The 17,010-nt window shown below is 40.8% G+C and overlaps 1 protein-coding gene across 5 annotated transcripts in view; it reads right to left on the bottom strand.

Annotated features, from left to right (window-relative positions):
- Positions 1–17,010, bottom strand: part of LOC119765461 — a 370,431-nt gene that overhangs the window by 119,639 nt on the left and 233,782 nt on the right. The window contains exon 4 of one of the 5 annotated variants that reach the window (XM_038249339.1): positions 16,163–16,204. The exons of the other annotated variants lie outside the window; for them this stretch is intronic. Within the exon in view, the coding sequence (XP_038105267.1) occupies positions 16,178–16,204 (27 nt within the window). The 3' untranslated portion in view covers positions 16,163–16,177. Of the gene's footprint in view, positions 1–16,162; positions 16,205–17,010 lie in introns of those variants that run through there. 5 annotated transcript variants of the gene reach the window in all.

Genomic DNA, 17,010 nt, shown 5'->3' with positions numbered 1-17,010 from the left:
TAATTAATACAGATAAGTGTGGTGCTTCTGGGGACGCGCAGTCCTGTTTTCTCGTGATAATTTTGTCTCTTTTGTGTCGCTGTTTGTGTGCATGGGATGATTGGTCATAATAATTGAATAATGCCAACCTGTTTTTTCGCGATAATTTTCGTCGTAAATGATCGTAAAAATTTATTCTAACTGGCAGTTTTAGTATAAACTCATTTAACTATCGATTTTATGAAGAGTAAAGCGTCATTTATTTACTATTTTTGAAGTTTGCTCGCGTTATCTAAATTGTAAAAATATACTGATAAGTCCAGCTCATAGCACTACTGCTCGGCTGGCACGCGTGCGATAAAAAAAAACTTTTTAAATAATCAATTATCGATCTTTCCGCAGCCGACTGCCTATGATTTAAAATTTTCAACCGATAAACAAAATGCTCATGGTCACATCACTGCCACTCGTGAATCCTGACCTCATAACCATCTACTAATCCCCTCAAAACTCATGTGATACTTTGTCGGAGATGCAGTCGATTGGGCGGTCTCTATCACTCAAGTATCGGACTAACATTCCCATCCACTTCCCCGTGATCCTACCACTAGTCGTGGCCGGCGCCGGTATTGATCAGCATGATAGGGACCTTTGAGAAGTTGCGAAGCGAGGAAAGATAGCTCCCACTCATCTTCCACGGCTCGTGGATGTAACTTCTGGAGTTCCTGGTCAATAACGGAGTAGCAACTGCGGGTGAGCACCTATGCTTATGCTTATGCTTTATTCAGCAACATAATTAATACAGACTTTTTCTAGAAAAGACGCAGACACGAGTTTCGTTAAGCAATGTGGCAACCGGGTGATACGCATGCTGCGCGACTCTCGCGCGTAGGAAAAAAGACCCGACCTTTGAGGTTATGCAAAAATCACCCTTTTTGTAGCTACAAAAAATTTAATAGTTGTTGTTGATAGAAACGTAGATTTTGGAGTCAGAGGAAAAGAGTTCAAAGTAATGCTCAACATCCGCGTAATTTCAACAATGTCTCTGTTATTGTAGTTCTCCACATTTAAAAGCAGAACACCATCTGAAAAGATAAGTTTCCGACTTTGTAATAACGGTTTGCGTTAAGTGTGTTGCACTGAGCCCCTCGGTTGGTTCAAAACTGACATGAAATGGTAGTTTTAGAGAGTACCAGTGTTTGTATATGCGCATTTTGTCATGTCTATCACCCTCAAGGGGTTAAAGCTTAGGAGAAGTGTTTGCATAAAGTGAGGACCACCTTTTGTTTAAACTTCCCCTGCGACAACTTTACCACTTGAGAGGAGAAATATACGAAGGAAAACTTTTTCCTTTGAATTATGATATGACTGTTTTTGTACAAGATTTTTTTTTTAAATGAGATGCACATTTGACTACAGATTGACATAGTTCTGGTTCGCATATTCCAGTCACTCCAAGGGAGAGCCAAAGTGTGATCTTTGATCTTTGAAACGACTTTGAGCACTGCTAGAGTGCCAAAAGACATTGGTGTTGCATGGTTCATAATTTTTGATGCTGGTTATGAAATTTTCATTTCGACACATCTAGTAACATCATCACCAGGTCCATACTTTTAAATTTGAGTCAATTATTAAAAAATCAATTCATGAATGGTTTATTCTAAAATTTGACGCGTTTTATTATTTGAATAAAATAAAATAAAGTATCAAACAAAGCACGGAGTTTTTTCGGGTTTGGTTGAATATCTCAGGATTGAAATCGTATTTCGGGGATCTGTGAAGGTCAAAAGGTGAGCAGCAAAAATTTGGCTCAAAATGCACGTGTGACAAGATATCACAATTGCGACGAATTTTTGAGTGTTCTCACCTCATTAAAGGATAACACCCACAGAACCGCACGTTGATGCCAACACTTTGGTGACATTTCAAGCTGTGAAGTTTGTAACGAGAAATTTCTCCACTCCACTGTGCATTCAGTAGACCGATTCTTAGCAAAGCTACACCAAAATGTCACATTTTTCAAGGAGAGGAGTTTTTTCATAAATCTGCTCCTTTCGTTGTCCCGTCACGAAAAGAAATGGCTGGCAAAAACTCAAATTTCATCCAATTCTTTCAGGAGCAAAAGATTCGTTTTTTAATTTGTGATAATGTGTAGAAGAACAAAAGTTTTTAGAAATCAAACTGGCAAAACTGTAGCGATTTTTGTAGTGTGCCTTTTAAAAGTCCAGTTTTACGATGTTGTCCCGTCACGCTACTTTTTTATTTCAGGGGAAGCACAGGTACTATATGGTTCATTCTGCATGATATTTCTTTGTAGGAAAATCAATTATCTTTCCAAATATGTAACAACATTGGGGGGTTTCTTCTTTTATTTTGCCACTACAGCCAAAACGCTAAAAAAAACTTGGAATTTTTTTTAAAAGGAGCCGAAGAATCGGTCAGTAGGAGTTTAATTTACTCTTCATTAGGATCCATTATTTCAACGATTTGCCGGAACATTTTACCTGATACATTACCACACATTTCTCTAACTATTGTGACCGGCATTGTTACTCTATTTGATTATCCGGATCAGTTGAAACATAAGGCGTTAATTCAACTATCGATTACACTACTCGACAAAACAAAACTTGTGTCAAGGGATTGACGATATCTCATCCGTTCCTGAGAGAAAAGGCATCCCCGAATCCGATGCATTCGACAGAATTTGATTTTATGTCCACGCGGACTGATGCAAATCTGGTAAATTTTTTAACATAAAAAATCGAACAATTTAAAAAAAACCATGCGTCTCCTCCCAATTATATGAGCCATCTACAAGAATATGGAAGCGCCTGGTGCATAGCCATTTCCTTTAAGCACAACGGAAACAACCAATACAAATGTATAAAAAGTTGTCAAGTTCTCGGGGTCCACAGCTAGCATTTTTGTACGATTATAAAAATAAATATTAAAAGTTTAAAATTAATTTATTTAAAAACATATTTTTGATTTATTTGTTTACTAAAATTTTATGTATCTTAAAGGTCTTAAAGGTCATCCAAGGACTCCCTGGAGTTAAGATCTACGAGTCTACCGCCGTAACAAGCAAAGGTCGTGAGATTTTGACCCCGGATCATGTGCGTATAGCATCAATGGATATGGTAGACTACTATATGAATGTGTTGGGATGTTCATGGTCATCCAAGGACTCCTGGAGTTAAGATCTACGAGTCTACCGCCGTAACAAGCAAGAGGTTGTCGGATTTTGACCCCGGATCATGTGCGTATAGCATCAGTGGATATGGTAGACTACTGTATGAATGTGTTGGGATGTTCATGGTCATCCAAGGACTCCCTGGAGTTAAGATCTACGAGTCTACCGCCGTAACAAGCAAGAGGTCGTCGGATTTTGACCCCGGATCATGTGCGTATATCATCAGTGGATATGGTAGACTACTATATGAATGTGTTGGGATGTTCATGGTCATCCAAGGACTCCCTGGAGTTAAGATCTACGAGTCTACCGCCGTAACAAGCAAGAGGTCGTCGGATTTTGACCCCGGATCATGTGCGTATAGCATCAGTGGATATGGTAGACTACTATATGAATGTGTTGGGATGTCCATGGTCATCCAAGGACTCCTGGAGTTAAGATCTACGAGTCTACCGCCGTAACAAGCAATAGGTCGTCTTATTTTGACCCCGGATCTTGTGCGTATAGCATCAGTGGATATGGTAGACTACTGTATGAATGTGTTGGGATGTCCATGGTCATCCGAGGACTCCCTGGTGTTAAGATCTACGAGTCTACCGCCGTAGCAAGCAAGTGGTCGTCTTATTTTGACCCCGGATCTTGTGTGTATAGCATCAGTGCATATGGTAGACTACTGTATGAATGTGTTGGGATGTTCATGGTCATCCAAGGACTCCCTGGAGTTAAGATCTACGAGTCTACCGCCGTAACAAGCAAGAGGTCGTCGGATTTTGACCCCGGATCATGTGCGTATATCATCAGTGGATATGGTAGACTACTATATGAATGTGTTTGGATGTTCATGGTCATCCAAGGACTCCCTGGAGTTAAGATCTACGAGTCTACCGCCGTAACAAGCAAGAGGTCGTCAGATTTTGACCCCGGATCATGTGCGTATAGCATCAGTGGATATGGTAGACTACTATATGAATGTGTTGGGATGTTCATGGTCATCCAAGGACTCCCTGGAGTTAAGATCTACGAGTCTACCGCCGTAACAAGCCAAAGGTCGTGAGATTTTGACCCCGGATCATGTGCGTATAGCATCAATGGATATGGTAGACTACTATATGAATGTGTTGGGATGTTCATGGTCATCCAAGGACTCCCTGGAGTTAAGATCTACGAGTCTACCGCCGTAACAAGCAAGAGGTCGTCGGATTTTGACCCCGGATCATGTGCGTATAGCATCAGTGGATATGGTAGACTACTGTATGAATGTGTTGGGTTGTTCATGGTCATCCAAGGACTCCCTGGAGTTAAGATCTACGAGTCTACCGCCGTAACAAGCAAGAGGTCGTCGGATTTTGACCCCGGATCATGTGCGTATAGCATCAGTGGATATGGTAGACTACTGTATGAATGTGTTGGGATGTCCATGGTCATCCGAGGACTCCTGGTGTTAAGATCTACGAGTCTACCGCCGTAGCAAGCAAGAGGTCGTCTTATTTTGACCCCGGATCTTGTGTGTATAGCATCAGTGCATATGGTAGACTACTGTATGAATGTGTTGGGATGTTCATGGTCATCCAAGGACTCCCTGGAGTTAAGATCTACGAGTCTACCGCCGTAACAAGCAAGAGGTCGTCGGATTTTGACCCCGGATCATGTGCGTATATCATCAGTGGATATGGTAGACTACTATATGAATGTGTTTGGATGTTCATGGTCATCCAAGGACTCCCTGGAGTTAAGATCTACGAGTCTACCGCCGTAACAAGCAAGAGGTCGTCAGATTTTGACCCCGGATCATGTGCGTATAGCATCAGTGGATATGGTAGACTACTATATGAATGTGTTGGGATGTTCATGGTCATCCAAGGACTCCCTGGAGTTAAGATCTACGAGTCTACCGCCGTAACAAGCAAAGGTCGTGAGATTTTGACCCCGGATCATGTGCGTATAGCATCAATGGATATGGTAGACTACTATATGAATGTGTTGGGATGTTCATGGTCATCCAAGGACTCCCTGGAGTTAAGATCTACGAGTCTACCGCCGTAACAAGCCAAAGGTCGTGAGATTTTGACCCCGGATCATGTGCGTATAGCATCAATGGATATGGTAGACTACTATATGAATGTGTTGGGATGTTCATGGTCATCCAAGGACTCCCTGGAGTTAAGATCTACGAGTCTACCGCCGTAACAAGCAAGAGGTCGTCGGATTTTGACCCCGGATCATGTGCGTATAGCATCAGTGGATATGGTAGACTACTGTATGAATGTGTTGGGTTGTTCATGGTCATCCAAGGACTCCCTGGAGTTAAGATCTACGAGTCTACCGCCGTAACAAGCAAGAGGTCGTCGGATTTTGACCCCGGATCATGTGCGTATAGCATCAGTGGATATGGTAGACTACTGTATGAATGTGTTGGGATGTCCATGGTCATCCGAGGACTCCCTGGTGTTAAGATCTACGAGTCTACCGCCGTAGCAAGCAAGAGGTCGTCTTATTTTGACCCCGGATCTTGTGTGTATAGCATCAGTGCATATGGTAGACTACTGTATGAATGTGTTGGGATGTTCATGGTCATCCAAGGACTCCCTGGAGTTAAGATCTACGAGTCTACCGCCGTAACAAGCAAGAGGTCGTCGGATTTTGACCCCGGATCATGTGCGTATAGCATCAGTGGATATGGTAGACTACTATATGAATGTGTTGGGATGTTCATGGTCATCCAAGGACTCCCTGGAGTTAAGATCTACGAGTCTACCGCCGTAACAAGCAAGAGGTCGTCGGATTTTGACCCCGGATCATGTGCGTATAGCATCAGTGGATATGGTAGACTACTGTATGAATGTGTTGGGTTGTTCATGGTCATCCAAGGACTCCCTGGAGTTAAGATCTACGAGTCTACCGCCGTAACAAGCAAGAGGTCGTCGGATTTTGACCCCGGATCATGTGCGTATAGCATCAGTGGATATGGTAGACTACTGTATGAATGTGTTGGGATGTCCATGGTCATCCGAGGACTCCTGGTGTTAAGATCTACGAGTCTACCGCCGTAGCAAGCAAGAGGTCGTCTTATTTTGACCCCGGATCTTGTGTGTATAGCATCAGTGCATATGGTAGACTACTGTATGAATGTGTTGGGATGTTCATGGTCATCCAAGGACTCCCTGGAGTTAAGATCTACGAGTCTACCGCCGTAACAAGCAAGAGGTCGTCGGATTTTGACCCCGGATCATGTGCGTATAGCATCAGTGGATATGGTAGACTACTATATGAATGTGTTGGGATGTTCATGGTCATCCAAGGACTCCCTGGAGTTAAGATCTACGAGTCTACCGCCGTAACAAGCAAGAGGTCGTCGGATTTTGACCCCGGATCATGTGCGTATAGCATCAGTGGATATGGTAGACTACTGTATGAATGTGTTGGGATGTTCATGGTCATCCAAGGACTCCCTGGAGTTAAGATCTACGAGTCTACCGCCGTAACAAGCAAGAGGTCGTCGGATTTTGACCCCGGATCATGTGCGTATAGCATCAGTGGATATGGTAGACTACTATATGAATGTGTTGGGATGTTCATGGTCATCCAAGGACTCCCTGGAGTTAAGATCTACGAGTCTACCGCCGTAACAAGCAAGAGGTCGTCGGATTTTGACCCCGGATCTTGTGTGTATAGCATCAGTGCATATGGTAGACTACTGTATGAATGTGTTGGGTTGTTCATGGTCATCCAAGGACTCCCTGGAGTTAAGATCTACGAGTCTACCGCCGTAACAAGCAAGAGGTCGTCGGATTTTGACCCCGGATCATGTGCGTATAGCATCAGTGGATATGGTAGACTACTGTATGAATGTGTTGGGATGTCCATGGTCATCCGAGGACTCCCTGGTGTTAAGATCTACGAGTCTACCGCCGTAGCAAGCAAAAGGTCATCTTATTTTGACCCCGGATCTTGTGTGTATAGCATCAGTGCATATGGTAGACTACTGTATGAATGTGTTGGGATGTTCATGGTCATCCAAGGACTCCCATGAGTCTACGAGTCTACCGCCGTAACAAACAATAGGTCGCCGTTTGGCTTAAGTGGTAAGCAAGGATATACGCACAAGATCCGGGGTCAAAATAAGACGACCTCTTGCTTGATACGGCGGTAGACTCGTAGATCTTAACTCCAGGAGTCCTCGGATAACCATGGACATCCTAACACATTCATATAGTAGTCTACCATATGCACTGATGCTATACGCACATGATCCGGGGTCAAAATCCGACGACCTCTTGCTTGTTACGGCGGTAGACTCGTAGATCTTAACTCCAGGGAGTCCTTGGATGACCATGAACAACCCAACACATTCATACAGTAGTCTACCATATCCACTGATGCTATACGCACAAGATCCGGGGTCAAAATAAGACGACCTATTGCTTGTTACGGTGGTAGACTCGTAGATCTTAACTCCAGGGAGTCCTTGGATGACCATGAACATCCCAACACATTCATATAGTAGTCTACCATATCCACTGATGCTATACGCACATGATCCGGGGTCAAAATCCGACGACCTCTTGCTTGTTACGACGGTAGACTCGTAGATCTTAACTCCAGGGAGTCCTTGGATGACCATGAACATCCCAACACATTCATACAGTAGTCTACCATATCCACTGATGCTATACGCACATGATCCGGGGTCAAAATCCGACGACCTCTTGCTTGTTACGGCGGTAGACTCGTAGATCTTAACTCCAGGGAGTCCTCGGATGACCATGAACATCCCAACACATTCATACAGTAGTCTACCATATCCACTGATGCTATACGCACATGATCCGGGTCAAATCCGACGACCTCTTGCTTGTTACGGCGGTAGACTCGTAGATCTTAACTCCAGGGAGTCCTTGGATGACCATGAACATCCCAACACATTCATATAGTAGTCTACCATATCCACTGATGCTATACGCACATGATCCGGGGTCAAATCCGACGACCTCTTGCTTGTTACGGCGGTAGACTCGTAGATCTTAACACCAGGGAGTCCTCGGATGACCATGGACATCCCAACACATTCATACAGTAGTCTACCATATCCACTGATGCTATACGCACAAGATCCGGGGTCAAAATAAGACGACCTATTGCTTGTTACGGTGGTAGACTCGTAGATCTTAACTCCAGGGAGTCCTTGGATGACCATGAACATCCCAACACATTCATATAGTAGTCTACCATATCCACTGATGCTATACGCACATGATCCGGGGTCAAAATCCGACGACCTCTTGCTTGTTACGACGGTAGACTCGTAGATCTTAACTCCAGGGAGTCCTTGGATGACCATGAACATCCCAACACATTCATATAGTCTACCATATCCACTGATGCTATACGCACATGATCCGGGGTCAAAATCCGACGACCTCTTGCTTGTTACGGCGGTAGACTCGTAGATCTTAACTCCAGGGAGTCCTTGGATGACCATGAACATCCAAACACATTCATATAGTAGTCTACCATATCCACTGATGATATACGCACATGATCCGGGGTCAAAATCCGACGACCTCTTGCTTGTTACGGCGGTAGACTCGTAGATCTTAACTCCAGGAGTCCTTGGATGACCATGAACATCCCAACACATTCATACAGTAGTCTACCATATGCACTGATGCTATACACACAAGATCCGGGGTCAAAATAAGACGACCTCTTGCTTGCTACGGCGGTAGACTCGTAGATCTTAACACCAGGGAGTCCTTGGATGACCATGAACATCCCAACACATTCATACAGTAGTCTACCATATCCACTGATGCTATACGCACAAGATCCGGGGTCAAAATAAGACGACCTATTGCTTGTTACGGCGGTAGACTCGTAGATCTTAACTCCAGGGAGTCCTTGGATGACCATGGACATCCCGAAGTACCCATAGACCTTTGAGATACATAAAATTTTAGTAAACAAATAAATCAAAAAATATGTTTTTTAAATAAATTAATTTAAAACTTTTAATATTTATTTTTATAATCGTTCAAAAATGCTAGCTGTGGACCCCCGAGAACTTGACAACTTTTTATACATTTGTATTGGTTGTTTCCGTTGTGCTTAAAGGAAATGGTTATGCACCAGGCGCTTCCATATTCTTGTAGATGGCTCATATAATTGGGAGGAGACGCATGGTTTTTTAAATTGTTCGATTTTTATGTTAAAAATTTACCAGATTTGCATCAGTCCGCGTGGACATAAAATCAAATTCTGTCGAATGCATCGGATTCGGGGATGCCTTTTCTCTCAGGAACGGATGAGATATCGTCAATCCCTTGACACAAGTTTTGTTTTGTCGAGTAGTGTTAGCAGAAGGGTACTTATTACTAATAATGTAGTGTTTACCCCATATTTTTGAATACTTAGAGTAAAGTAATGAATTCTTGAAACAGGTAACGCCGTTTCATTTCATCCATCGGATGAATAATCTTGATTGGACGTGGAAAATTTCATTCCGAATGTCTATTTCACATTTCACACTCTTCACTATAACTTCCGGAAAGCAGTAAAAACCAGCATTTCAACGTTTTAATCAGCCTGAACTGCTATAAACTTTCGGCCAATCCTGTTCCTCTTCCGAAACAAACCAACAAAGAAGTTGGTATGTACGCTAACTCCAAAGCACGTGTACTCAGCAATCCAACGAATTGTCTCAGTAACGTTGGCGAAAATCTCCACTCGCTTCACGTAGCAAAATTTCTAGTAGGACATCACGCTCAAAGCACACTAGGATGTGATCACCAGAAATTACCACAACGCACGCACGTAATTCCACTCAACTTTAGCAGCAAATAGGTGACCACGCGCTCAAAACTCGACGGCGATGGTGGTGGAAAATGCGCGCAACTTTTCATATTGATGCACGATGGACGCGCGACCCACCGTTCCGATGGCCACGAGTGTACTAAAGTGTGCAGCCCGGCAAATCAGAACACCGGTAATGGCCATTTTCTGGGCGTTCCCCCAGCGTCCATTCGTGCCATTTGGTGGGTTTCCTCTGGAACTTTGATGGTGATCTGGGCCATGGGTTCACCCTCGCCGGAAAGTGTGACCGTTATTTGTTCGGCTAGAATGCTGAATTCATTGAGAGAGAATGAACCATGTAGTTGCGTTTATTCTTAAAAAAGATTCACTCCAGGAAAACAAGTCACTTGAAAACATCGCATGCCGCCTACATTATGTTATGAGAGCAAGAGTGAAGTGAGAGGAGAAAATTTATAAGATTTCTTGAGAGGATGATGAACATTTGTCAGTATAGTTTAAATGAATTTTTTGATTGTTCTTTTGAAATTCATTTGCGATGCATGCTTGATTTTTTATTTTTGAAACTGTTATACTAACTCCGTGAATTAACTGACACTATTCATATGAACGAAGTTTTAATGTTGTTGTGCTAGCTTGATACACCATGAAAATTGCTGTTAGTGCGAAAAATTGCCAAAGGGATTTTAGTCAGAACGCGTTTGTACATTAAATGTTGCGTCGACATAGTCAGAACAGAACAATAGGTGTAGGGAATTGATTAAACTATCACGTTAGTGCATTATTTAATTTAATTGATGAAATATTTACACTAAACCAGGCATGCCAGATTTTGCAGATTTCTGGGAACATCACAAAAACGCATATGAATTAAACTTGATTGAAAAACAATCCTAAAACAAATTTTTTTCAGCAGAAGAACCGAAGAATGTTTATCTTTTTTGTGAGTAAATCATTTCATAGCATAGCATAGCATAGCATTGGTGTCTACCCGTAGCTGCTACTTCGTTATTGACCAGGACCCCCAAACATTGCTCCGTGGACCACAGATGAAAAGTAGGAACCAATCATCACCCCTTCGCAATTTTCAAAGGTCCCTATCGTGCTGATCAATACCGACGCCGGCCACGACCAGTGGTAAGACACGGGGAAGTGGATGGGAATGTTAGCCGATACTTGAGTGATGGGACCGCCAAATCGACTGCGTCTCCGACAAAGTATCACATGAGTTTTGAGGGTTAGTAAGATGGGTATGAGGTCAGGATTCACTGTGGTAGGTGATGCGACCATGAGCAATTTGTTTATCGGTTGAAATTTTAAAAATCTTAGGCAGCCGGCTGCGCAAAGATACCTATCTAGGGATTTAAATAAAGTATTAATTCGACCGCGATTCTCCAGAAATTCTCCGTCGGCGTGCCTTCCGATCAACGGTGATGTAGGAAGGGCTTCATTCATTAAAATTATTTTATATCATAAGCCTTAAAACATATCCGTCGACGTGCCTTCCGATCCTCGATGATATGGAAAGGACTTAATCCAGCAATATGACTTGCTTGTCTCAAAAAACAAAAATCGGATCGTTTCTATCGAAAACTATATAAAGAGAACAAAAATAAAATTCATCGGCCAACGAACGCGCGAACAAAAAATAAATGAAAAAAGAAGAAGAAGAAATCCAATCACCCCATGTACACAAATAGTGACACAAAAGATACGAAAAAAAAACGCAAAAACGAAAAAAAAACGAAAAAAAAACCTTTTTGTGAGTAAATCATTTCATAGGAAATTAACTATTAACATAGTTATACAAGTAGTTTGAGCATTGAGCCTTTGCTAAAAAAATGCAAATCTGGCATGCCTGCACTAAACACAACCTACATAGCACATTTCAAGATTTTTTTTTTTTTTGAATGGAACCTTTAACCCAAGTAGCAAGAAAAACATCGCTCTTTATTTTGTTGTTCAACAATTGTTGCATAAGTGTTTTTATTCGTTAATAATTGAACAAGTGTCAACAAATTTGGTCAATTGTTCACATTTTGACCAAAAAACCATTGTTCAACATGGCTGTGTAACACAAATGCCAAATCTAGCAACGGATTACGAACAGCTCATTTTGAAGTTTATTCTGACCTCAATGCAACATGCTTGTAGAACTCGAAAAGCAAAATGACATTTGCAGACATGATGTTTCATTTCAGTTTGCTAAACGTGATAACATAGTAGATTTGACTTTTGGCTTCGGCTGGGATTTCTCGTAAACTAGTTGTTTATGTGAAGTTCGCGTTCGTGTTCTAAACACCGAGCACGGACATGTTGACGAAACAAGCAAGGATAGTTCTAAAAATAGAAACAGCTTATGTTCGAAAGAAGTTTTGGCAAACTGTTAGTGAACTTGGTAAAACCTAGATGACCGCAGACTTCTTATTGACGTTTAGGCCTGCTCATCCAACATAACCCCTCGTGGAAAAAAGCAGACGCGCGCCCGGACTTGACATTTGGAGTGATCTTGAGTTCGATACTTGCCCTGAGCCATTCTTCATCAAAAAGGAAAACTGAAAATACAGCACCGGGAACCAGCAGCAGTAGTAGAGTAGTAGTAGTAGCAAGCGATGTTACACCCAGAACTGGGCATCGGCATACGAGAGGATAAAGAGCACGATTCGGTAGTAAAATGGTACTGTGTGCGGACGGAGAGGATAAATCCCGAAATTACCGAGAGTACTTTACTCATGGTTCATTTTCCAAAAAAGTTCATCTATCAAAAAAAACCGGTACCGAGACTCGAACCCAAGACCTTCGGCATATTGAACCGTGCCTTTGCCGTATGGGCCACCATGGTTCGGTGACTAAGTGGCGGTCATTTGTCCATATAAGCCACTCATAGGTTGAACTTTTCCAATGAACGAATGAACACGCGAGAGGACTATACTCTCACAATATAGCACTTTCCTCACGTTTCTTTTCGTGAGGACTATCCCCTAGTTCTTTAACTTTGGGTGTAGCACTCAAACATAATTGAAAAAAAACTCCAAAACATAATTAAGAAATTGAATGATTTTTTATGGTTGATATTTTTTTATTATCCATCATTCATAAATGGCGTATCCCTGTCCAAACTAATAAATTACAAAAAAGTGGTAGTTAAATATCGTAAAGCGACATTTCTCACAAATAAAGGTTTTAATGAAGAAAAAATAACTTTTGAGCGAACACCTTGAACATATTTTATGAAAAGCCTGTTAAACATTCTTGTCTGCGACGATATGCTCTTGAACGGTTATAAAAACGTTTGCCTAACTCCCTCCTGAATCTTAAAGGCAGAATGTTGCTAAACGGTTCAAACGACGTTATCCAACCCGGTTCAGAATCTTATAGTCAAGAGTTCTTATGACATGTTCAACAAACGTTCTCTATGCAAGTATGACGTGCGCTGGTAAAACATAATTAAACCACGCACATTTCTAACGGGTTAAGAGATGTTCAACAACAGAAAAACGTGCGCTTTTTCCAGCGTTCAAGAGTTCTCAGGGACGTTGGGGAAACATAGTAAATGAGTTCAACAACAAGTTCGGAAATCTTTTGGCGAACAAAGTGTGCTACTTGGGAAATATACCCAAGTAACATTTTTTTCCAGGAGTTCTACAAGAGCTCTTCATGATAGCTACAGCATAGCAGTTTGGACCGCGGTAGGATAAAATTCTCTTCAAAACTTCTTCAGGAGTTTGGAGGAGTACTTGAAGAGAGTTTTATCCTACCACGGTCCAAACTGCTATGCTGTAGCTATCTTGAAGAGCTCTTGTAGAACTCCTGGAAAAAATGTTACTTGGGATATGAAACACAATAGCTTAGACCCTTTGAAAAAAACTCTTGATATCTAGGGGTTTTTTTAAGTCCTACAATAGGGTGGGTACGGTTTTTGAAATGTTCTCAGATCAAGTTCTGGTGTAGTCCCCCTTGCAGCTCATTTGGTTGAAAACTGGCTTGTCTCAAGCGAGTTCAACAGGCCTAGGGAAAACATGTAGAAACTTCTAGGATGGCAGAAATGAGCGGAATCGTCTGGAGAACAACTTTCCCGAAGCGACCAGGTCGATTCGTGCAGCCCTCATCGGGCTCAACGGCAATACATCCGGGGTTTTCGGAACCAATGGTTTTCCCCAGAAAAGCATCCAATTTTCCTTAGCATGCTATGAATGCTTGATGAACACGGCGACGCCACATGTCAAACAGCTACCACGTTGACTAGCATCGCCTTTAAAAATGACTTTTTATTACTTTTTGAACCATACAATTATCATTTATGGTGATCCTGATACTAATTAGGGTAGAGTAGTCATCAATGAGACACGGGGAACAATGATAAAATGGCTCTCACAAGACGTAGTTTCAACCAATCAGGCTCATATTTGGGGGAAAGGTGTGTCTACTGGATACACGTCTGCTATAAAAGTGGCTTTGGTTATGGACGATCCCTTGAAAAGTTATTCATAAATGTTTGATTCTGGGGTGTAAAAGTAAATTATGGACAAAAAATACTTTTTCGCTCGTTGGCTGCCATTTACACCAAAACTAATATTTCTTCAAATTTCTTTCGGCGTTCCAAAGGGATTGAGTTGGGCTACAATGTCCTTTCATTAGGTTTGACCAAAATGTAGAATATACCCAGATTCCAGGGCTGTCTCATTGTTCCCCACTTATTTTAGCCCATGGGTAACAATGAGACACTTCGATTTTTCTTCATTAAACATTTCAAAATCCATGTAAATCTTTCAAAACATGAAGTGAAAGTGATTTTTGGCATATTTATAGAGTTTTAACTTTATTTAACCAAACATACAAAGTTATTTGGTATAAATATATGCATTTTACAAAATTTAAATATGTTTTAGTATAACTTTTGTTAATTAAAGTTTCATGTTGGCAAAATTGCTCTAAAATGATCAAGGCAATCACCTGCTATGGAACAATACAAAAACATGATGTTTTACTAGAAAAGTATTGATTTTCGTAGAGTGTCTCATTGTTCCCCAGCTGTCTCATTGTTCCTGCCAAGTGCGTCTACAATGAGACAGTTGAATAACTCTGGCTGTAGATGTCGGATCGATCTCATATTTTGGTCAATGTTAGAACACAGTAAAAGAAAGAAAATGCAACGAAAAGCTCATTAAAACATGCTGATGAAAAAATTAGAAAAATCATTGAAAGTTAAAAACCAAAAGTGTCTCATTGATGACTATCGTACCCTAGCTGTATTCCAAATCTCCAAATAACAAAAATAACTGTGCAATATGGTGCAAATTTTATAATCACGTGGTAGCTTACATTAGATTACATTAGATTACATTAGATTACATTAGATTACATTAGATTACATTACATTACATTACATTACATTACATTACATTACATTACATTACATTACATTACATTACATAACATTACATTACATTACATTACATTACATTACATTACATTACATTACATTACATTACATTACATTACATTACATTACATTACATTACATTACATTACATTACATTACATTACATTACATTACATTTTATTACATTACATTACATTACATTCAAATTATGTTAAACAGTTGAAAGCAGAATCTCCAAGTTGTCCAGAAAATGTCCAGATTGTGATGATGTACTATTTCCTTTTAAAAAAGTAAATTGAATCCAGAAAGAAAACGGAACAGCTAGTTAAATTGTAACAAGGAGTTGAACACTCGATGTACCGTCCATGAAATGGTAATGAAATGGTAATGGGTTACATGGATCGGTTCACTGAAATATGAAGTTATTTTTTATATATATCCACGAAAACCAACTTTGGAAAATGATGGGTTAGTTTCGCATGAGACGGAGTGGGATGGGCGGGGGTGTTATTTTTATATCATGCGGTAAAGTTTTTTTTATGACACAACTTTCCCAATTAGTAATTCAACCAACGATAAAACACTCATGCCTATCATCATTTCGTCTTATGAAATATAATATGCTTTAAATAATCCCCAAAGATTAAAAAGGAAGTTTTTTTTACTTCGAAGTTATTTATTATGTCAATCCCTTATTTCTGAACAAATATTTTATAACATGAACGAGGTAAGAGCAATCCAATCATTTGAAACTTGGTGAGGAAAGTCGAGTCGAGCATCACAGCTAAACATCTAAAAAATGACCATCCTTCTTATTTTCCGTTCAAATCGATGTTTTGCTGTAAAAAGAGATTGAATTAGATTGCTAATATTTCCAAATCACATTTTTTGCCCAAACAAAAGTGTTCCGGAAAGTATCCGGAAAGGTGAGAAGCTTTGAAAAACTTCATTTTTTATCCGACAGTTTTTATGGTCACTTTTTTGCAGCCCTCTGTTGAATAACTTTCACCCAATCACACCCACAATCATCCACAGATACACATATAAAATTCAAGCATCTTTTATCACTTCTCCCATTCTTGAGGCGACCGACCGTTCAGTCGATTGCATGTAATCGGAAGCAGCTGAGAGTGGAGAGTGGGACTCGGAAATTCAATATTGATTCTGGGGAAAGCATTTCCTGGACATAAGAATACAGAATAAAGTTTTGCCTTCCTCACTGAGGCAAGGCTATAATCTTGCTCTAAAAATGAACTTTGTATAAAAACGTCGTAGACCCACCTTCATGCATACATATCGACTCAGAATCGAAAACTGAGCAAGTGTCTGTGTGTATGGGTGTGTGTATGTGTAGCTCATGTTTCTCGGAACTGGCTGAACCGATTTGACCCAAACCTGTTGCATTTGACTTGGTTTAGGGTCCCATTGATTTAGTTTTATACAGATTGAAGTTTCGATAAGTAGTTCAAAAGTTATGTATAAAAATGTGTTGTATGTAAACAATGTCCGGATCCATCATCCGACCTATCGTTGGTTAGGTTATCAAATAACCTTTTCAATGAGTCCAAACCGTTGAAGATCTGGCAACCCTGTCTCGAGATACAATACTTAAGTGATATTTGTGCACTTAAGTGATATTTGTGTA

Source organism: Culex quinquefasciatus, chromosome 1 (assembly GCF_015732765.1).
Source record: "Culex quinquefasciatus strain JHB chromosome 1, VPISU_Cqui_1.0_pri_paternal, whole genome shotgun sequence".
NCBI lineage: Eukaryota > Metazoa > Arthropoda > Insecta > Diptera > Culicidae > Culex > Culex quinquefasciatus.
Note: the sequence above shows the minus strand (reverse complement) of the source record. Positions and strands in the feature narration are given on the sequence as shown.